At 38.8% G+C, this 23,487-nt stretch overlaps 2 protein-coding genes and 1 pseudogene across 2 annotated transcripts; 1 reads left to right on the forward strand and 2 right to left on the reverse strand.

Annotated features, from left to right (window-relative positions):
- Window positions 1-5,363: 5,363 nt before the first annotated feature.
- On the reverse strand, window positions 5,364-5,834 carry LOC149216297 (uncharacterized). Its single transcript, XM_089389898.1, has one exon. The coding sequence runs from the start codon at window positions 5,832-5,834 to the stop codon at window positions 5,364-5,366; it is 471 nt and encodes a 156-aa protein (XP_089246024.1).
- Window positions 5,835-5,919: 85 nt separating this feature from the next.
- On the forward strand, window positions 5,920-7,350 carry LOC149216298 (uncharacterized; annotated as a pseudogene).
- Window positions 7,351-7,663: 313 nt separating this feature from the next.
- LOC149216299 (disease resistance protein RUN1-like) lies at window positions 7,664-9,629 on the reverse strand. The gene is made up of 4 exons (XM_089389899.1): window positions 9,121-9,629; window positions 8,665-8,999; window positions 7,868-8,577; window positions 7,664-7,741 (listed from the first exon to the last, which is right to left on the reverse strand). The coding sequence occupies exons 1-4, from the start codon at window positions 9,627-9,629 to the stop codon at window positions 7,664-7,666; spliced, it is 1,632 nt and encodes a 543-aa protein (XP_089246025.1).
- Window positions 9,630-23,487: the final 13,858 nt, after the last annotated feature.

Raw genomic sequence — 23,487 nt, forward strand, 5'->3', positions numbered from 1 at the left:
TCACGACAAATGAATAAAGTAGCTGTTGTTGTTCTGTTCACTGCAGTTGAAATTATAATTTCAACACTCCCCTTTAATTTCAACTGCTGGGTTATCAGTCATACCCAAAATTTTCCTTAAAAACTCAAAACTTTTCTGATCCAATGGCTTTGTCAGAATATCTGCAACCTGTTCCTGAGTCCTGCAATTTTGTAAAATGATTTCTCCATTGTTCACCAATTCTCTGATGTAGTGAAACTTTATGTCTATGTGTTTCGTTCTCTTGTGGAATACAGAGTTCTTGGATAATGCAATAGCTGAGCTATTGTCACAAAAAATAACTGTTGTTGTTGCCTGCTCCTAGCATAGACTTCTCAACATTCTCCTCATCCAAACCGCTTGACATGCTGCTACTGTAGCTGCCACATACTCTGCTTCTGCTGTAGACAATGCCACAATTGGTTGTTTCTTGGAAGCCCATGAAATGGCTCCTGAACCTATGTAAAAAAATGTAACCAGATGTGCTTTTCTGGTCATCTACACTTCCAGCCCAATCACTATCTGTGTATCCAACTAAATATGAACATTCTGAAACAGTATAAAATATGCCATACCTTTTTGTACCTTTAACATACCTCAGAATTCTCTTTGCTGCCTGCCAATGTGTTTCTTTTGGCTTCTCCATGAATCCGGAAATTAAACTAACAGCATACATTATGTCTGGCCTAGTTGCAGTCAAATACATGAGGCTGCCAACTATGCTCTTGTACACACTAGGGTCAAAATCTTTGCTGTTGTCCTCTTTGCTGAGTTTTAATCCCATCACTGTGGGAGTGATTGCTGCCTTGCTGTCCTGCATGTTAAATCTGCTCAACACTTCATTTACATATTTTGCCTGTGAAATAAAAATTCCATTTTCATTTTGATCTAATTCTATTCCTAAGAAGTATCTCAGCAAACCCATGTCAGTCATCTCAAATTCTTCTTTCATGACTGATTTGAAATTTTCAATGAGGTAGTCATCATTACCTGTAAAAATCACATCATCAACATATAACACAACAATTAAAATTTTACAGTCCTTTTCTTTGATGTAAACAGTGGGTTCTCCCTCACACTTCTCAAATCCGTTTTCCAGTAGATAGGAATCTATCCTACTGTACCATGCTCTTGGCACTTGCTTTAGCCCATAAAGAGCTTTCTTCAATCTGCAGACTTTGTGCTCTTGGCCTTTCTTTTCATAGCCTAGAGGTTGCTCAATGTAAACCTCTTCCATTAATACTCCATTCAAGAATGCTGACTTCACGTCCATTTGGTAAACTTTCCATTTGTTTTGTGCTGCTATGGACAACACTGTTCTTACTCTTTCCATTCTTGCAACCGGTGCGAAAGTCTCCTCATAATCTCTCCCATACTGCTGCTTGTATCCCTTGACAACAAGTCTTGTCTTATGCCTTTCTATCTTTCCTTCAGCATTACTCTTGGTCTTGTAGACCCATTTAACTCCAATGACTTCTTTACCTTTTGGTAGCTCAACTAAATCCCATGTCTTATTTCTTTCTATGGCATTCATCTCCTCATCCATAGCTTCTATCCATTTCTTATCTTTAATTGCATCTTCGAAATGAACAGGGTCATCAACGTGACAATACAAAGCAAACAAAGAATTCATTCCTTCATCATAAATATCACTTAAATTTCTGAATTTCTTACCTCTTTCATTCGATGTGCAAGTGCTTGTATATGCACTTGAATTTCCTCCTTGTGGTGTGCTTGGAGAAGCACTCTCATTTCTCCTCAAGGGTGTCTCTTGCTGTTCTATTGTTGGCACTGTTGTTTGGGGATGTGTTTCAGCCAACTCCTCATCATCATCATCATGAGACAAATAGTTTTTAACATTAATTGTTTTCTCTATGCTTCCATCCCAAGCTTCCTCTTCAATAAATTGAACATCTCTGCTCACAAAAAACTTCTTGGTGGATGGGATATATAATCTGTAATCTTTGGATTCTTCACTGTATCCAATGAAAATACATTTCTCCCCTTTGCTGTCCAATTTCTTCCTTAGCTGATCTGGAATGTGTGCATAAGCCACACAACCAAAAACTTTCATGTGGGTGACCCCTTGCTTTCTCCTACTCCATGCTTCTTCTGGCACTTTTTTCATCACTGCTTTTGTAGGACATCTATTCAAAATATATACTGCACAGTGTACAGCTTCAGCGCAATAATCATTTGGCAAATGCTTTGCCTTCAACATGCTCCTCGCCATATCCATGATTGTTATGTTTTTCCTTTCAGCAACTCCATTTTGTTGCGGGGTGTACCTTGCTATAAATTTCTTATGAATTCCATTTTCTCTGCAAAAACGTAAAAATTCTTTGGAGATATACTCACCTCCTCTGTCAGTTCTCAAAACCTTGATACGCAGCCCACTTTGATTTTCTATAAGTGCTTTGAAATTTTGAAATTTTTCAAACACTTCACTCTTATTCTTCAGAAAATAAAGCCAAGTCTTTCTGGTAAAGTCATCAATAAATGTTAGAAAATATTGGCTGTCTACAAGTGATGGAGCTTGCATCGGTCCACATAAATCTGAGTGGATAATTTCTAAGGGTGCTTTTGCCCTTATGCTTTTTCCGGTTGGAAAACTTTCTCTGTGTTGTTTCCCCAATATACAACCTTCACAAAGGCTGTCTGGCTTTTCTATCAGTGGTAATCCTCTTACCATTCCTTTTCTACTCAACAAATTAAGACCTCCAAAGTTGAGATGTCCAAATCTCAAATGCCACAACCAATTTTCATCCTTTGGTACGCTTTGGAGAGCCTCTTGTGTCACTGCTGCAATTACTTCTTTATTTTTCAGATCTGCCCTTATTCTGAGAGGGAACATCATGTTCCTTTTCCCATAACAGAAATTTTACTATCAGTCCCAAGTGTGACTTGTGATTGCACACTCTGATCTAAAGCAGAAAACAGGGCTATGTTTCCTGTCATATGGTTGCTGCAACCAGAATCTAGAAACCATATATCCTCACTGTTTGTTTCAGCCATATTACAAACTAACAACACATTATCTTGACTGATATTTTCTCTAGTGATATTTGCACTAGATCTATTACTCATATCATGCTGCTTCTTCCTACATTCATTTGCATAGTGCCCATATTTTTTACAATAATAACATTGGACATTGGATTTTTCATACCTTTGTCCTTGAGCATGATGTTGTCCACTTTTTTGACTGCTGCCATGGCCTTGGTTCTGATTTGGATTGCTGCCTCTTCCTTGAATGTTTGCTGGACTGTTTCTTCCGCCTCTGTATTGAGTTCTTCCTCTTCCTCTCTTGTTTCCTCTGCCTTGACCTCTTCCTCTTCCAAATGACATCTGGGTCTTGAATGCTTGCTCTAGAGATGAGTTTTCATTTCTACTCAACCTTTGCTCATGTGTTATCAGTGATGCATGAAGTTCATCAACTGAAAAATTTGAGAGATCCTTTGTCTCTTCTATGGTGGTGACAATCGCATCAAACTTTGAGGGTAGGTACCTCAATAGTTTCTCCACAATCCTCGTTTCTTCAAGAGTTTCTCCATGAGACCTTATCTGTGTGACCAAACCAATTGCTTGTGTGAAGAATGAGTCAATATTGTATGACTCCTTCATACGCAGCTTCTCAAAATCTTTCCTCAGCAACTGTAGTTTTGTTGTCTTCACTTTCTCCATGCCTTGATAGGTTGTCTTGAGAGTTTGCCATGCTTCTATGGATGTCTTGGCTGCTGCTATCCTCGGAAACACACTCTCATGCACTGCTTGATATAAAAGTACAAAGGCTTTTGAGTCCTTCTTCTTATTGCTCTTCAACAGCTCTTTCTCTGCCTGAGTTAATCCAATAAACTCTTCTTCATTTGATGGTTCTTCAAATCCATATTCAACAAGTTCCCATAAATCTTGTGAGGCAAACTCGGCTCTCATGGTTATTGCCCAGTAGTCATAATTTTTCCCATTGAACTGTGGGAGCTGGGTATTAAACATACCCACGCTGGTGCTGGCCATTCTTACGATACTTGACTGTAAAAAAAATCACTTAATTGTCTTCAGCAGCTACACAAAAAAAACTAATCTGAAAAATACCTTGACATCGTTTTCGCTCTGCTAGATAATTTGCTGTAGCAACAAATCTTCTTTCAACTTCTTTGATGTCTTCAAAGAGCCTGGACAAGCTCTGATACCATGTAGGGAATTTATGGTTATTCCAAACAAAATACAATGGAAAAATCCTCGGTTTCCACTGTTGAGAATTTTCTGATAAATTCCGAAACAACAAAAATACGAACAGAGAGTAATACTCTGTTTTCTAATAATTCAAAAACACAAGAACAGAGCATAAAATAATACTCTACTTTGCCTCAGGATCAAAAACTGATCAAAATAATACTCTGTTTTTGACACAGAAAATACTCTTTTTTTAACTCAGAAAAACAGAAAAATTCGTTCTCTGGAAACGGTGTTGCAGCAACAATTTTTTTTCAGTTGCTGTAACTTGTGTTGCACCAACACTGTTCGTGGTGTTGCAGCAACGTAAATTTTTGACGTCAAGTATTTTTTGAGTTACGGTGTAACAGCAACAGGGATTTTTGACGTGAATTATTTTTCGACTTACGGTGAAACAGCAACAGGCGAAAAGAAACTTCTATTTATGAACGATAAACTAACTGATAAAATAAGTCTTCCTCACGTAGAGGGATCTTCACAAAATATTATACTAAAGAGCATCTTCCTCTTGACAGAGGGATTACAACAGGAACGCTTCAGTTCCACAAAACAACTATCTCAGAAAATTTCAGCACTGCTGTGCAATACAAAAAAAACTCTCTTGTTCTACACTGTTGTGTCTGCATTTTATAGTGCGGGAAAGGGTCTTCACCGCTTTAACTTGCTGATGAAGTCTCTGCTGCTCATGATTAACAGATTTGATCTTTTGCTGTATTTCTTGAGTCGGTGGTGATGAAATCTATGACTGATAAATGCTACGTCGACTTGAGGCTGGTTCTTTTCTCTTTCAGCCGTTCTGCTCATTAATATGGTTGTTGAGAAGTAACGATGTAGTGTTGTATCTGATCTTCATCCTTCGGGAACTCAAAAATAATTAAAGAGTGAAAAGATGGTAATAGCGGTGACTTAAAATATCGAGAGAAAATGTGGGGCGCCGAATCACGACAAATGAATAAAGTAGCTGCTGTTGTTCTGTTCACTGCAGTTGAAATTATAATTTCAACACGCAACCCCTCAAAATCAGACTGTCTACTGTTGCTGGCAATGAACCGACCTTTACCAAATCATTACAACACTCAAGGCAGAGGTTATGAAGGTTGATGCACACACCTTCAGGAAAGGATACCTCTCTTACTTCTGTGCAGTACAACTCTCCGAATCAGGCCTTTCTCCGTGGCTCTTCGCTTTCTCTTTCTCCTTGGGGAAAACTCCTCCTTAAATGGCAGTTCCCGCAGCGGACAAACGCGTACTCTTAAAGAACAGAGATTGTTCATCTCCATGACATCTGGTAACTCTTGTATTCCACATTTTGATATCTCCAACGTAGTCAACTGAGTCAATAGTCCAATTGAATCGGGCAGGCGTTTCAATTCGTGGAATCCATGGAGAAGCAGTATGCTCAAACTCGATAGGCAACCGAATGAAGGTGGCAGCTCTTTCAACAAAGGACTTCCTAAGAATAGAGATTTCAAATTGCTTAGGCATGCAGTCTGCTCATTGGTCAACTCTTTTAAGTTTGTACCCACCAGATTCAACAATACCAAGGACTTCTGATGTTCCACTTGGGCGGGCAATGTTGCCATTTGGACACATCCTGATAAGTTTAACAATTGAAGTGTGGTGATGTTTCCAGGTAGTGCAATCGAACACGTGCTACAATGACTCAAATCCAGAAATCTCAGCTGCGATAGATTCCCCAACGAATTCGGAAGCTTCTTCAAACTTTTACATCCAGACAGATCAATGCGTCGGAGATTTGTTAACTCCCCCAACGATTTCGGAAGCTTCTTCAAACTTTTGCATCCAGACAGATCAATGCGTCGGAGATTTGTTAACTCCCCCAACAATTTCGGAAGCTTCTTCAAACTTTTGCATCCAGACAGATCAACGCCTGGGATATTTGTTAACTCTCCCAACAATTTTGGAAGCTTCTTCAAACTTTTGCAGCCATTCAACTGAATGGATCGGAGTTCTGTCAAATTTCCCAAGAAATGTGGAAGCTTTTCCAAACTTTCGCAACCGGACAGACGTACTGTTTCAAGATTTGTTAAATTCCCAAATAAATTATTTGGAAGCATCTTCAAACTTCTACATGCTGCCAGATCTATGGACACAAGATTTGTTAAATGTCGAAAGGAATTTGGAAGCGTCTTCAAGCCGGAATCTTGCACGGTGGTCCTTTGAAGATTCTTTAAATTCCCAAAGGAATCTGGAAGTACCTCCAAACTTTCGCACTTGTCCAGTCTGATTACTTGGAGATTTCTTAAATTCCCCAAGGAATTTGGAAGTTTTTTCAAACTCTTGCAATTAGATAGATTAAAACATTGGAGATTTGTTAAACACCCCAAGGATTTTGGAAGACGTTTCAATATGTCGGAGCTAGACATCTCGAGGTGTTGAAGACTTGTTAAACCTGTGAAGGAATCTGGAAGCTTCTTCAATCTTTTGCAGCCAGCGAGTTCAATGCGTAAAAGATTTGTCAAACACCCAAAAGATTCTTGAAGTACCTCCAAACCTTCGTAGTTCTTGAGGGTGATTCTTTGGAGATTTGTTAAATCCCCCAAGGAGTTTGGAAGCCGCTTCAATCTGTAGCAGCCCGACAGATAGAGGTCTTGGAGATTTGCCAGATTCACAAACGAATTTGGAAGAAGCTCCAAACGACTGCACCACTCGAGGACGATTCGTTGGAGATTTGTTAGATCTCCCAAGGATTTTGGAAGCCGCTTCAAACTGTGGCAGCCAGACATCTGGATGACTTGGAGATTTGTTAAATCCGTGAAGGAATCTGGAAGCTTCTCCATCGTTGAGCAACCAGAGAGAACGATGCTTTGGAGATTTGTTAAATTTCCAAATTCCTTCGGAAGAATCTTGAAGCTCCCATCAAGCTCTAGATATTTCAAGGAGCGGAGATGCAAGAATTCTTCTGGTAACGTTGGTAATGTTGATAGATCTGCGGGCTCTGGCGGACCCGAGATGAAAGAATTCTCCATGAGGACAATATTTTCGACGTGTGTCAACTTCCCTATTGACTTTGGAAACTCTAAAAGTGGAGCCTTAACATACAGCTCGCGCAACTGTAGAGGTGCCTGCAATGTTTGACGTTTTAATCATAACATGAGAAAACAGAAGATGCACAATTACTCTCATCTACTATTGTTGTATGTTCATCTACATTTACTCACCTGAGAATCACGACGCCATAATTTTTTCAGTTTCATCCCACTCACTTCTAAAACTTTTAAGTGGTCCATTGGAATCCAGGTAGGCAGCGAAGAGTAGGGACAGTTATTCCAGCGGAGCCATACTAGATTTGGTGACTGCACCCTTCTTATTATGCCTTCCACAAATTCCCCTTCACTTTCAAGAAGTTGCAATGTTCTCATTTTGATTGCCGGCTCACTTGAAACTTTGTTCAGCGGTATCTCTGATTTTGTGCGTAATAATGCCTCCACCATATAGGCATCCTAATTCCACGTACATCTGGTATTACCTGTTCATTCGTTGAAAGATAGTATTACGACATAGTACCTGGCATAATTATTATTTATTTATTTGAATAAAAAGAAGTTGAAAGTTGTGGACATGGGTATGAAGTCTTAGATGATTAATGACTTACAGATGATAATGACTGCTCCTCGAACAGATCATGGACCTCCTCAACCGAGCGCCAAAGACGACGAGGCATTGATACTTCTTCCTCAGCAATATTTCTTCCCATGTCATGCACATGATCATGCATTCTCATCCTCTTCACTTTTTCATATACAAACCCTGACGCCATCCAAAGAGTCTCCTCCTTTACCTCTACAAGACATCTGTCTTCTAGAGTTTGAAGCCCCGCCAATCCGCCCCATATTGTTACCCACTTAGCCCTCTCTTCTCCTATGCCAAAACAAGCAATATCTAAAAATATTTGCTCCTCTTTTTGGTTCAATGAATTATAACAAATTTTAAGGCTTGCTAGGATCTTATCAGGCAATCTATGAAGTTCCTTCAATTTTTCTTCCCAATAAGGCTGATCTTGCCCACATAAAAGAGCACCAAAAACTTTTAGCGATAAAGGCAAACCGTCACAGCTTTTTACAAACCTGTCGACAAGCTTTTCAAACCCTGGTAGTGGATGTGGCCGAAAGAAAGCATGCGAACAGAAAATCTCTTGAGAATGTGATTCATTGAGGCCCTTTAGGTGATAGATTGATGCCTTTCCTATCCCTGCACTTCGAAGGACATGTTTGTCACGAGAAGTGACCAAAATCAAGCTCTTGGGATGAAGGACGCCCTTAATTGGCAAAAATGCATCCAATTGATCGGCATCATCTACATCGTCTATAATTATGAGAGCACGATAAGACTTGAGATACTCTTTAAGCACTCATATACCTTGTTCACATCTATCAATTTTCTTTTCTATACCTTTCAAGTCTTCAATAAGCTTACTTTGCAGAGAAGGTAAAAACAACCTAGACGCCTTTTCTCTGACATCAGGTAGAAAGGACGAGCCATCGTAATGTGATCTCTTAGAGTTGAAGAATTCGTTGGCAAGCGTCGTTTTGCCAATTCCACCTACACCTGCAATCCCCACAACCATGGCCTCCACCGACTGCTCCTCCCGCTGTGATAAGACGGTATTTTCAAAATCTTCAATTTTTTCTCCCAAACCAGTTGCATATTTGGCCACATGCAACTCTGGTTCTGGAACCTCTTTCAATACCCTTTGCACCACCTTATCCAAGAGATCAGCCTCGTCCCTGAATATGGCATATTCAGAGGGTAAAATTATAAACAGTAACCTGCCTAATTTGTCATGTGGCTATCAATCCATGAAAGAAAAACGAAGACAAGAATTGTAAGAGTGTCGAAGATACTCACCCATTACACGCCTCCAACTCAAAGCCGCTGATATATGAAACCTGAGAAAGAGCCTCTCTCCAACCTTGAATTCTTGCGGAGTCGTATCGCTCCATTTTTTTGAGTAGGGCTTGAGCATACAGTCCATCTTGAGCTGCGTCCACCCGCAGTAGATCGGAAGGTTTAATATTGTAATATACAGGTAGATTGGTAGCCCCGCGCTTCTCTGAGTCTACCATGAGCCGAAGCTCATCCAAACACCATCTCGAATTCGCATAGTTTTCTGAGAAAATGGCAATCTGGACAGAGGCCACTTGAATAGCCTCCTCGATTTGAGACATTATTCTTTTTCCAGCCTTTAACTCTGGCCGGTCAAGAAACACTCGCAATCCATGGGAAGTAAGGTGCCGGTAGAGATGTGCGGCGAAGGTTTTCTTGACATCGCGGCCGCAGTGATTTATAAATATATGGAAGTAGTTGGGCGCGGATGAATTAAATGCAGAAGTAGAGGCGATTGTGTTGTGTGCCATTGGAAGAAGAAGAAGAATAGAGGTAAGTAATGATAATAAGCAACCAGATGATGCACGGGCAGGCAGATCGGAAGGAAGTTTGAAGCAGGAGTAATAGTAACAATGAAGCAGAGTAATAGTAACAATGAAGCAGATGATGCGCAGACAGGCAGAGCAATAACTGAATTCAGAGTAGAAGCACTACAAATAAATACGACATTAATAGCACAAATCAAACTTCTATGTCAACAAATCGCCCAGGCAGAGCCACTATGTGAGTTAACGGCATCAATAAGTGAGAAAGTAGAAAAGGCTAGGACGGAATTGGATCAAGCTGAAGAAACAATAGCTGCATTTCTTGACTGGCAAGATATTGACCAAGGACAAGCGGCGAATTTACCAAGAATTTTAGAGTCACATAAAGATATATTATTTACAGAATGGCAGTCCCAGTTAATGAAAGCAGAGAGGGCAGTTTCAAGGTGCAAATCAACTTCAAGCAATTTGGTTGAATTAGTTAATAACACTCTCTACTTGTCAAACATGATTTCCCAATGCACACCAGGAAAATTGACAGCGATGAAAACATTGGAGCAGTCATCTTATCCAGATCTAGAGGAAAAGGGGAGATTAATTGCTAGAATTAACAGTTTAACATGGGATACCTATTGGTTCTTCTTGGTAAAACCACACACTCAAAGAGCCACCCTCAAGTGCCTTACAAATGCAATCGGGTATATTATCCCCGATATTTAGGATGCCACCTATGCTACCCAGCTTAGCTCTCGCCTCAACAGACCACCCGAAGTGGAGCCGATGCTTGTGATAAGTCAGCTCAGATTCAAAGGCAAACAGCATACTTGATGAGTCATGCTGCCGACTGCCAGATTGTTGAGGAAATTATGATCAAAATTAATTGATACCAATTAAGTAGGATTTCAGTTTCATAGATAGTTAGCTTAATTAAGTATTTATAGACCCTTTCATGTTTTTAGAAAGGGTTGTAAAGTTTTCTACTTGACTTAAAGACTGAAGTTGCACTATTGTGCTTCAGCCATATTCTTTTATAAAATTGGACTAGTTATTCCAATTTTGACAAGGAAGCTTTTATGCAAATGTGCACTATTGTCTTTGTTTGAAAGTATTTCTGCATTAGAAGAAGAATCTAAAATAGCGATTGATATTGGGAGTGTTTAGCAGCTCATATGGTACTATTATCTATGTTTGAATTCATTATTTTCATATGAATTGTTATTTGATTGCCTTTGCTATTATCGAATATATGTATGTGTTTTAACAGCATTTCTCTATTCCTTCCACTATTGGATGTTTATGGGATGCTTTTCCTTTGATCATATATGTATCGATGATATATAAAGTGTAGCAATATTGGGCTAATCCTTTTGTTTAACGATTTAAGCAGAGTAATTCTTGAATGAATAAAAGTCCATGTTTATTGAATAGAGTCATCTACATGCATGTTTATAAACATAGATCATCAGGCGCTACACTTTAAAAAATACAATAGTTCCTGAGATTAGTAGTATTTCTTTTATTTCGCCGATAGATTAAGTTATTCGCCTATCATTAGATTAGTCAACCAATCATTCATTCATCCCGTTTATCCATTACTGGGAAACTGGTCCCATTATCCCCAGTCGGAGCCACCATTCCAAATGGAAAAGGAGCTGTACTAAGGTCCGGACTGGGTGGTTATCCCCCAATGTTGATACAACAATTTTCGGGGCATCAACAAAACCACATGCCCCAATAGGTTCCCAAAAGGAACGCAAAATAGACACTTCTTGAGGTTGAGCATGATCTGGTATCTTCGGCAGGTATCCAGCATCAAACGCAAGCTCGCTACATGGCGCTTAACCAACCCAAATACGGTCCATTCATCAAAATAGACCTCCAGGAACTTATGAATAAATTCCTTGAATGCCGCAATGACCACACGCGAAAAGATAGCAAGTGGATTCTTCAACCCAAACGGAATTACAGTGTATTGAAAGCAACCCCACTCAGTTGTGAAGGTTGTCTTGCTCCTATCCTTCGGTGCGATTTTGATTTGGTGGTACCTAGAGAACCCATCAGTGAAGGAGTATGCTTCCTGGCCACCTACATTGTCCAACACTTCATCTGTGAATGGAGTTGGGAAAGGATCATGCACACAAGCGTCATTCAGCTTCCTAAGGTCCACGCATATCCTTATCTCATCCTTCTACTTCTTCTCTTGCACCACCATTGGGCTTACCCAATCAGACTATTCCATAGGCTCAGTGATGCTTGTTGCTAGCATTTTTTCTAGCTCTAAGTGGACCTTCTCCTTGTATTTCGGATGTAGGCGATAAGGCCTCTGCTTAACTACCTTCGCGTCGGGCTTTAGCGTGATCTTCATCACTCCCAGGTCTCCGATTATTCCTTTCAAATCCATAAACTTGGTAGGGAATAAGTCCTGATATACGCGGATTAATTCAGCGACCTTATCCACTGTCGAGTCGTCCCAGTAGTCTCCAATCTTCACGAACTTGGGTTCTACCTCCGTACCAATGTTCACCTGTCTAGTTTTCACTGGCACGGTTATATTAGGGTTCTCAATCTGTGGTCCCTAAACCTCGCGGTGGCCTTCTGTCTCTAGAATGTTAATCTTCCGCAAATCCTCGTCCTCTTCTTCAGCAGTTACATTATAACATTCCAGCGCGCGACTCAGTTGAGTAGCCGATTTAGGCTGCGTCAGGTCTAAAGGATCCTACGGTATCCTGAAGATGGCTGCTTTCACCTCTTGTAGTGCTTCATCAATACCGTCAAACCCGTCCTCAAAACTAAATGTCATCATGAATCCTTCACGCAGGATATCCCATTCACTTGTGCCATGGCAAAGCTCTGTTTCTACATACCAATTCATTATGATAACATCTAGGGTATGACAGAATAGGTGAACCCACTCAGGTTGTGGATTTTCCCCATAAGACTGCGTCCACTTGGCCAGATGCACGCTGATCATTCTTCCCATCGTACTTTTCTGTCAGTCGCATCTTAGGCTTCCCAAATCATTTTCACGTCATTTTCCTACATTCGTGCCAATCATCAAAGCTTCCTTTGTGCATACCCCACCATCTTGCGGGTGTAGCGCACAGTACCCAGTCCAAGGCCTAGAAGCTTTGCTTTTCTAGCACCTCCCTCTCAAATGCATTCAAAAATATATCCACCTCATTCAGTCCCTCATAAGTAGGCAGATTTCTTTCCTCCGATGACACACAACGCAATGACTAGGTCATCATGTTGCAATTCAACATAGTTACTTCGTGTAACTGATTCTGCCATCGTTCTATTTCTTCGTTAGAGTCTGAAGTGCAGGAACTCTTGGGCTCCCATGTAATCCACCCATCTGCGGTGGGATTCACCCAGTCTTGGTCTCGTGCTATTATCTTATAGATGCAGTCGAGATCCTCATCACTCTCATAGTCGCGGACTGGTTCCGTATAGTGTAATCCTTCAGCAGGATCCAGGGGTATTATTACGCTCAGTGATTTCTTCTCAAATATAATATTTCGCTTCTTCATATTGATTACCCTGTTCATATTAGTAACCCAGTCAATTCCCAAGAGCACAGGGTAGGGATTGTTGTCATCAACAATCTCTATTACTTCAAAATCTGCCAGCACGCTCGCTCCCTCAATATCCACGGTCACTCCCTGCGGCTGCCCCATGGGTATTATTTTCTGTTGATTCGCTATCCTTAGCCGAATCAGAGACCATTGTAGTGCAGGTCTCCCCATTCGCTCCCATGTCTATTTCAATAAAACATTCGCATCTGATCCCAAATCCAGAATGACTTGATCCATCTCGTATTCTCCGATCTGCGCGGTGAGTCTCATTTCACGTCTCTTCCTTGTCTTATGCTTTCTGATCTTGCAGACTACGCGTGGTCCCAGCACATCTATTGATAAGTTCCTGTAACCATTTCACAGCCTTACTGTCGCGTAGTAACTTCATACAGGTTTCTAGGAAAGTTGTCAGCATAGAGGGGTCCATCTCCGACTCTGGTTTATCCTTGCTTCCTGAAGTGGAGGCCTCAACGAAGATCTTCTTAGCTTCCATGAATGCTTCACAAGCGTGCTCCAAATTGAACTCGGCCTCTTTTGCCGGGGCTTTGCGAACCCATGTATTGTCTTCCAATTGTTTCCTTTTGTCATCTCTCGTCGCGATTCCACTTCAGAGCACTATATTTACATTCGGATCTTCCTCGTGTGGCTCAGACCTCATCATTTGCAGGTTCTAAGTCAGGGGAGGCAGTAGCACTCCTTTGTCATGTATCCTGGCTATTATCGTAGGACAATCTTTTGTTTCATGATCAAACAACGTGCAATACTTGCACGACAGGCGCGTTGGATTAGTGCAATCACGGGCATAGTGTCCTAGCCCTCTGCAATTGTAGCAAATCAATTATCTGAAATCCTGTCCGTGCCATCCCTGCATTCTAGTCAAAGGGTTGCATTTCGACCTGAACCCTGTAGGTGGGAGTTCTATCCATCATCAATTCATAGCTCCTGCAGGTGTTCTCATCATGTCCCACTGATCTTCAAAAGTTGAAGAACAACTATTTTGGAGTTTGTGTATACTTTTGTAACAGGTGGCAGTTATCCGTGGCATGTTTTCTGACTATTTGACAGATAGTGCACCACAAAGCAGGCACCGCACTAGGTCTTGCTTGAGTTTCCAGCCTTAAAGGCATCGGTCCTCCTCCTGCAAGGTAATTTTTAAAGACTGGGCAGTGGTCTTTATCATGACCCTAGCTCTTGCATTTCACGCACCATACTTCTTCGCGTACCTCTAGTCGAGCTGTCCTATCCTGCTTCAAGATTTGCATCTCAAGGCACAGATTCTTTAGCTCCGCATGGATCTGTTGAACTCCTAGATTAGGATCTTGCATTGGAGTCTCATGTATTCTCATGGCAATCTCCAAGGCCTCTGCTTGAGTTGTTATCTTCTACTGTGACAACGCACTCCTTAAGTGTGGTAGTAGTGAAGCCACAAACCAATCAGGATGTTGTCCATCTGTCAAATTCATGTTGGCTTCCCAGATCGTACATTTCAGCCTCTGATCTAGTTCCCAAGGCATTTCACCTGGTAGCATCATGATCTATTTGAATCCCACAATCGACTGTGCTTCGGATTTAGGCCTGCTAAATTCCCTATTTAGTGCTACTTGGATGTCTGCTACTCTAGCATTCAGGTTATCGTTGGATTACTTAATATACCAAGTTAGCGTGCGATCTTGCAAAGCACTAACCAATGTTGCCTTCTTTATGTTATCATCTATAACACCTTGAGCTTCCCATACAACCCTCACAACGAACCAGAATTGGTTTGGGTCCTCATTTCCCAAACCTTTGAACAAAGGCAAATTCACTGTGTTTTCCATATTGAATCGTTGTGGTGGTGGAGGTGGTACGGGTAAAGTTGGAGGTGATGGCGGTGAAGATGGAGGTAGTGTGGGCAGAGGTGGTATTCGCAGAAATCCCTGTCTTATCAATTGAATATCACTTCACAGAGAGACCTTAGCTATCCCCTCTTCATCCCTTCACGGTGGTGAAATCAAGGGGTTATACTCTAGACCCTTATTTCCTTCATTTCTATAACTTTTTCCGCTTTGCGTAGTCCCAAACATCAAGGTAGCTGCATAACCCATTTTTCGCACAACAACATTTTAATCCAAGTATTCAGAGAGTTTACGTACTTACCTCTCGGTCCTTTGAAAAAATCATCGCTCTGCCTCACTATAGCTGACTAAGGTGTCAACCACGAACTCAATAACAAATCCTCCTATAATGCGATCGAGCCAATGATCGACAACGTGCGTGATCTTATCCTCTAATGCTTCCAACCTTCGCACTAGATCTGGGTTCCACACAATAGGACCGTCAAGTTTCCACCTTCCTTGGCTATTTGCTAGCTTCACGATCAGCTCTTATAGCTCAGTAGGGAAAGAGGCAAAAAAGATTTCGTGGATCTCCGTATACAAGTATTGGTCCAACCACTATTCTTTTGACAGTCGCGGGTTTCTGTTCTCCTGCGCCACGAACTCGTGAATCCTTCTGTCCAACCAGCCTTTGATTTCTTTCTTAGTTGGATTCCAGTGATACGACATCACACATCTCTCATGCAGATTCCGGTCCCGACAACGGAACCATTTTTTGGCTTGTGGGGGCCTGACCCAGGTTCAGCATTAGTTAGCTAAACAAATCCCTACACTACTGGCCCTTTCAGCATCAGCCCGCAGAGCGCAGACTAAAATCTCACCCGAAACAGTATGGGGGGATGTTGGAACCAAGTTTCCGCACCCTTGAGATGGATGTGATGTCGGTTTATTCCAACTATACCTGCCTTCGCGCAAGTATCTTATCCCTCTACTCTGCCCTTCAGTGCCTTCACGAAATGTTACAATCAGCTTTCACACAGCCCTAACCAGGGGTTGATATGCTTTCGCGCTGCTAGGGCAACGAAATGTGATATTTCCCAAACTACACTAAGTATCTTACTTGATTTATTAACAGATCTTAGTTGGCTTCGCGTAAACAGATGCTCTTACTTGCATTCACTTAACCAATACATTTACATACATTCGCGCATCATATAAGCATTATAAGTTAAATTTATACCCAATATAATAGATGCATAAATAGAAAATAAAGATGCAGAAATTATAGAATACTTCTATTTATTGATAATTCCATATGATTACAGACTCGACTTGCCTTGCGCACTCAGCTGCAGGGGTTTGTGAACTCAGCTGCGAACTTCTAAGCCTCTACGCACTTAGTTGCAGAGCCTCTACCTACGCTACGACCCAAAACTTAGACTTCTACTTCAGATCTATCTCTCATATATCTTCAATCATTGATTCCTTCGTGTCTTTTAACTACTTAGAGCTTCGCTCTATTTATACAATCACATGGTCCGTTGACCATGGGTAGATATTTTACAACCGACATTACATTATCAAAATAAGGGTGGACAACCCTGTGACTCTTTAACATCTACGCACTCTGCGACCACAAAATGCGGAGTCTTTACATTTGGATTACAAAATTGGACCAAAATCTGAGCTTTAAGCCCCAAAACTGCCCTTGGGGGATCCCGCGCCCAACAGGAACCTCAATGCATATTGTAGCGAAAACATCTTGTGCTCTAGAGCAGAGCACTCGAGCAAGTTAAAGTGTGGTGGAAGTACTTTGGGTCCGATGAAGCTACATGGGAGATGGTAGATCATATGCGGGTTATGTATCCTTCATTGTTTTTCGGTGAAGGCAAATGAGTCTTGGCATTTGTGCATATTTATGTATGGTTTCTATTGTAAATTCTGCAATGAGCTATGTTATAAAGCTCCAGTAAGTGGTACGGTTGTCATGTTGTCATGTTTTACATGATGGTTTTGCTTTTGAGCAGGATGTTATTATAAATACTGCAATGAGCTGGGTTATAAAGCTCCATAGGTAGTATTTTTTTTCTCTTTAGTGGTTTTTTTGGGTGTAGGTATGGTTTAACACCGAGGATGGTGTTCCCCTAAGGGGGAGGGGTCTATAACAACCCCGGGTTAAAATTTCATGTAATAAAAGTTAATAAAGGTAAAATAAGACCACCGACAATGGACACTTATTCCAAGCTAAATGTTGGGAAAAATATCCTAGTGGGCATCACTTGTGGTGTTCTATGACTAAAGGGAAATTAGCAAAGACAATGGCTAAGCTTTTGGAAAGTAAAAAAAAAGTATTTTTGGCATATTATTTATGAAAATAATGGAAACTATAAGAAAAGGAAGGTGAAAAGTGAAAGGTTGCATGTGAGGAAGAAAATTAAGGAAAGAAAATTGAAGAGAATAGAGGCCCCATTAATAAAAGGCTTTTGAGGATCAGTTAATGCCTTTTATTAGTTTAGTGTTAGTTTTGTCTCAAAGAGCAGAAAGAAAGCAAGCAAGGAAAGGAAAGGAAAGGAAAAGCAAGGAAGGACAAGGAAAGGAAAGGAAGGAAAGGATCAAGCAACTTTAATGGGAATACTTGTAGGTAACAGATTGCATGTGTGATTTTGTAGCTGGTTTTGACATGCATGGAATGTGGATGTTGGTATTTGGTTCTTTTGTTGTCATTGGCATGGATTTTAGTAGCATTTCCATTTTCGGGTAGCCATGGTGTGATGGGGTTCTTTATCGGTTTGAGATTTGGATTCTCAAATTGTCTCAGAATCCGGGGTGAGGTGGTCTCAGGAAAATTCCCAAAGGCGTAGGAATCCCTTGACCGCTAATGGAAGGATATATGGTAAATCCTGAGGGTGGAGTCAAGAAAATTCCTCAAGGATGGTAAAGAAATTATGAGGCATCCAAGCTCGGTTTGATTTTTGATCTCGACAACAGTATGGAGAGGGTGGAGGTGGTTAAACCTATGGATTCCCTTGGTTGTCTATGGATTGGTTTATCCCATGAGTTCCCACATTCATGCTTGGAATATGGCACGGGGGTGATTGGTTGAAAGAAAGATCTGGTTCAGTCAATCTATGGTTGGGTGGAACATGGAAGTCCTGAACCCAGTTGGTGTTTGCCTATGGTTAATAAGAGCTAAGTTTCTCTTACTTTTGGTAACGAAATGTATTGGTTATTATGTGGCTTTAATGGTTTTTCTCTTATGGTTATTTATCTGGTTATATGTTGGTTATAAGCATGGTTTTATGACAAATATCATTAGTGGCTCTATTTATGTTTTTACTTATAACTGAATAAATAATGAATGCAAGACCTAATTGGTGTTAAGACAGCTAATGGGAGAAGGTAGAGACCTTTGTTGTTAAACCTCAAATAAGTTTTCAGTACCTTATGTTCAAACTTGCATTCATGACTTGTAGGTTGCATACCTACCAAGTGTTTGACAGAATGTCAGTCCCGGTTGGGGATGGTCAGTGTAAGTCCTGGTTCCAATTTTGGTTTACAAGCATTGTCTTCATGTCTTTTATGAGTTTTGGAAGTTTCATAGCTTTCTAGGTAGAGGCTAAGCATTAGCCCTGGAAAATAACCTTAATTATCGTAGTCGCTGGCACAACACTAGTAGAAAAAGGCCACAGTCACAATGATGCAGGCCTATGGGAGCGACTGGGAACCCATAGTTGCATGGAGGCCTTGGAAAGGGAGTGACTAGGAACCCATAGTCACATGGAGGCCTTGGCAAGGGAGCGACTAGGGCTCTAAGTTAGGGAAAAGGTGAGTTGTCTCAGGGATTGGACACTTGGAGGGGTTGGGTTACTCCTAGGGGTCTTGTGGACCCTGGGGGAAGTTAGTAAGGTCTAGTTGTGTCGACTAAATTTCCTTGAGGTCATATAGGAGGTTGAGTCATATCATATTAGCCCCTCATCTCATGTTTACCCCAAGTAAGCTAGTGAAAGTGGGTAGATGTGAGAGGAGGCATGTTACATCATGATTCATGTCTAGTTGCACCACTTACTAGGTTTTCACAACTAGAATTATTTTTATCTTTGCTATTTTATTTATTTCTTTACAATATCCTACCCTACCTAAAGAAAGAAATTATTTTGTTAAGTGTATGAATATTTGCAATGAATCCATATCCATAATAAGATAATAGATATGTTTGTATTCAAGTTTGAAAAATGTGATTTTACATATACCAGTAAATGTGATACTAGCTACTTTGATTGAGCTTATGTCAAGAAATGTTGAAGAAGAGAGTGATGTTTCGACCTGATATTTATCTTGAACCAAATTTCAATGTAGTCATGATTCCATGTATTTTCTTTTTCATTGGAATCACTTTGTATGCCTTCCTTTGTCATGCCATGCAGATCCTCTAATATTTTCTGATTATTTTCTTGAATGCATGAAGGATCTAATGATAGGCATAGTATAAATTCCTTGATTTTGGGTTCTAATATTTTCTCTCCATCAAATGTCATCCATGGTCCTCTCATCTACTCTGGATCTTCTTATAGATGTTGTTCATGAACCTTTTTTTTCCATTCTATTACTTCTTGGAGTGCAAGTATGCTCCTGATGGTGGTTAAGATTTGTTCCTCCTGAGATGTAGAGATGTTTCTAGTTGTTGCTAGGATTTGAGATATTTCTTTGAGTAACAATCTTATTTACTCAATGGATTCTTGAACATGCCTGAATTTATAATTGATAATCCCTATTTAACACATGGACTAGTACATGGGGGATATTACAGCACCCAAAATTTATTGATATTCATGCATCCTATTTATCATGATTTACTTATACAACTTAATTGTATTCCTAAATGAGAAACCAAATCCTATGTGCACTTCCTCGACAATGGCACCAAAAATGTTGGTCAATTTAATTGTACTAGAATTTTGTTACAATTAAATCATCAGTACAAGTTGGTAAACTTGTGAAGTGTAATGCACAATATATGCTAGGTCTAGTTTCTAACTTAATCTATTGAAATTTGAAATGAAAGCAGAGTTCTAATATAAAATAATCGCAATTTAAAGAATTTAACAGAGTCATGATTCTAATTGTTTTCAAATCCTCTTATTATGTAAATAATTTCAATGTTACAATCACAAAATCAATTAATCATATAATTTATAGTTTAATTGTTCACTTTTGTAATTAAAGATGAACAAAACTTTATTCTATTAGAAGTTTTGTATTAGTAGCCTCCACTAGGTTGACACACCACACCAAACTGCAAGCAAATGAAATTGAAAACACATTAAAATAAGCTACACTTAACAATAAGTAGACACATTAACTAAGCATAAAATCAAACTAACTATAATTAAAAAAAACTAAGAGAAGAAGAGTAATGCATCCCTTACATAGGGGGGCCTCCTCACTCAATGAAGCATTGCTAAAGAGTATACATAACTGAAGTTAACCCAATACACATGCATTTGAAAAGAGAAAATCATTTTTTGATATTAATCAGAGGAATAAATAGAAATATTCTACATTTAATTCATAATCATATGCTTAACACTTAATCTATCCTCTTCCTTCTGATAGTTCAAACCTCCTGCAAATGATTGATATCCTCTCATATTTATACATATAACTCATCCTTCATAAAAGGAAAGAGATTACAACAATATAGAACCAGTCCCTAAATAAGTGGATCTAAAACCAACTTAACTTAGATGTAGGATAATAGAGATCATGTGAATATCTTATGAATATTATGTGGAGATCAGATGTAGATCATGTGGAGATCATAAGAAGGTCAAATGACATCATACACAAGGCTTGTTGGTCAAACAATGAAGTGCATATTTCAGCAAACAATTTTAATAAATCCCCGTGGAAACCTTATCCAAACATCTCATATGTTGCACTTGTTGAGGATTCTACTTGAAATTCACCTAAATAGCCATATTATGCACAAAAGCCATTTTCTACTTTTTCTAGATTGATATTCATCAAATTTTAAATGATGTTTCAAAATTGACTCTCCAAATGTCTGTTACAAGAACTTTCTATAGGCACACCAAAATTTTTAGAAGTTAGGAAAAGACAAAAACCATTACGAGTAACCATCAAATGATGAAAATTAGCCATATTAATGTTCATATGTCTTATGAAGTTTGCATGGGATGAGAATGGACAAATATATGGTAATGAAGGTAATGATGAATGAGGAATAAAGGGAAATTTATAAATGAGGAATAAAGGGAAATTTATAAAATATTAGGTAAAATGACCTTTGAAATCATGTAAGAACAGGGGCCCAACATCTCCCTCACACCAGATATTTTGCATATCCTCATGCAAACAAGAGAGGTAGTTAATAACCACAAAATTAAAGTAAATTTATCCATGTATCCTCATTTATTTGGATTTAGGTATTTTGATCAATATCTTATTATATAAATCTTAGCTAAAAAGCGTTGTGGTACTATTTATGAGCCCACAATGCAAAGAAGTTTGCATAGTATGGGAAACACACAATAGAGGAAGTGTTCTTGTAAGTTTTAAACATTTACAATAAGCAATAAAAACCCATAACCAGGAAAACCAACAAAATGTTTAGAGTATCACCTTTATGTTTCTTCATCATTTACAATACAATATATATGATTTTATAACATCCAAAATCTTTAATCCAGTGCCCCATATTACATTAAACCTTAATTCCTTAATGAGAATTAGAAAACCATGGGATAAAAAAACACAAAAAATATGGCTTAAACATACCAATAATTTTTTCTTGGGTCGTATACCCTAGAACCCCCAAACAAAGAGGTCCAAGTTTCCCTTCTTATCTCCCATATCAACGTACATCACATGGGATTAGTCGCTCAAATAATATAACACATACCCAATAGTTCTAAGTAAATGTGCAGTTCCCTACCATTACCAAATAAAGGGGTTGAAGCCAAGTGATTCAACAAGTAACTTGGAAGTTTAGGAACTCAAATAAGGCCAAACCTATGACCAAGGATCATGATAAAGGGTACAAAGGCAAAAGGGACCTTGTCAAAAAGTATTAGACATCAAGTGGTTAGGCTTTGGTCATGCTCCTAAGGTAAAAAGGATGACTCAAAATGAATAGGTACTAACACAAATGATTTGTCACAAGGAAGAGTGAAAGGAAGGAGTATATTGTCATCCATAAGAAGATCATATATGGTCAATGTATTACAAATACTCCCTACACCCACATATAAAAGTGTGCAGGCATAAAGAGTGTAAAGTGAAAAATTATAGAGTACACCATACTTAATAGTGTCATCTTAGGAACAATGTAAGTAATAACTCCCTATCCATGCTTAAGTTCACCACCTGTATATTCAATTAAATGAAGTAATATGAAGCCAAACCATTAAGTATACAAATCATAGTTGTTGTGACCACATATCCAATGAATAATCATAGCGCGTGATGAGAAGTATTATGAAATTATTGTCCAATGTCCTTTTGTAAGGTGTCTAATTCCTTCTCTAATTCACAATTTTGAATGTGAAAAGAAAAATAGACATAAAGTTGCATTAACAAAAGGTATGTACTTTTTATTAAAAAGTGATGAATATCTTTATCTAAATAATCATGTATTTCTTTCTTCATTAATGGAGGAAGAATATTAAAATGATAAATAATAGTTTCTTGGAGTTCATTACCACAATGTCTCTAATTAGAAGAAATGCTCATCTCATTTTACTTTAATAGTATATATTTAATTAATAAAAAAATATTATATTTTTAAAAAATATAATAAATAAATTTTCATTTTATTCATTAGAATATTCTAAATATCTAATTTTCAAATTACTTATTTTTCATATAAAAATTTGAAATCTTTTCAAATAATTTGATTCTCATCACTTTTTTTAATAATATCTCACTTAATTTTTATTAATATTCAAAAAAACAAAATTTAAAACTAATATGCTTTGTCAACCAAAAATCAATATCCAAAAATAACAGTATATTATTTATGGTTAACTTTGTCAACCAAAAATCAATATCCAAAACCAAAAATCAATATCCAAAAATAACAGTATATTATTTATGGTTAACTTTGTCAACCAAAAATCAATATCCAGAAATAACAGTTGCCCCAAAATACAAGCTAATAACAAGCACATTAAATCGATCACTAACAAAACATACATACTACCGAACTAGAGAACAAACATAAAATAAAATAAAAAGTCAGAAAACATAATAGCCGAACACAGAAATCATTCGTCAACACTATTATACATATCACTCATATTGTAAAATTCACCTTTAAAGGCTATAAACTTGAAAATCCAACAATATTATTCATACCTAAATTTTTTTAAGCACTATAAACTAGAAAATATAATTTTATATTTTCATAGTGTAGTGGGGAGAATCTTATATTTT

This window comes from Pinus tabuliformis, chromosome 1_1 (assembly GCF_031772625.1).
Source record: "Pinus tabuliformis cultivar Carrire ecotype Pingquan chromosome 1_1, CPIR1, whole genome shotgun sequence".
In the NCBI taxonomy this organism is placed as follows: domain Eukaryota; kingdom Viridiplantae; phylum Streptophyta; class Pinopsida; order Pinales; family Pinaceae; genus Pinus; species Pinus tabuliformis.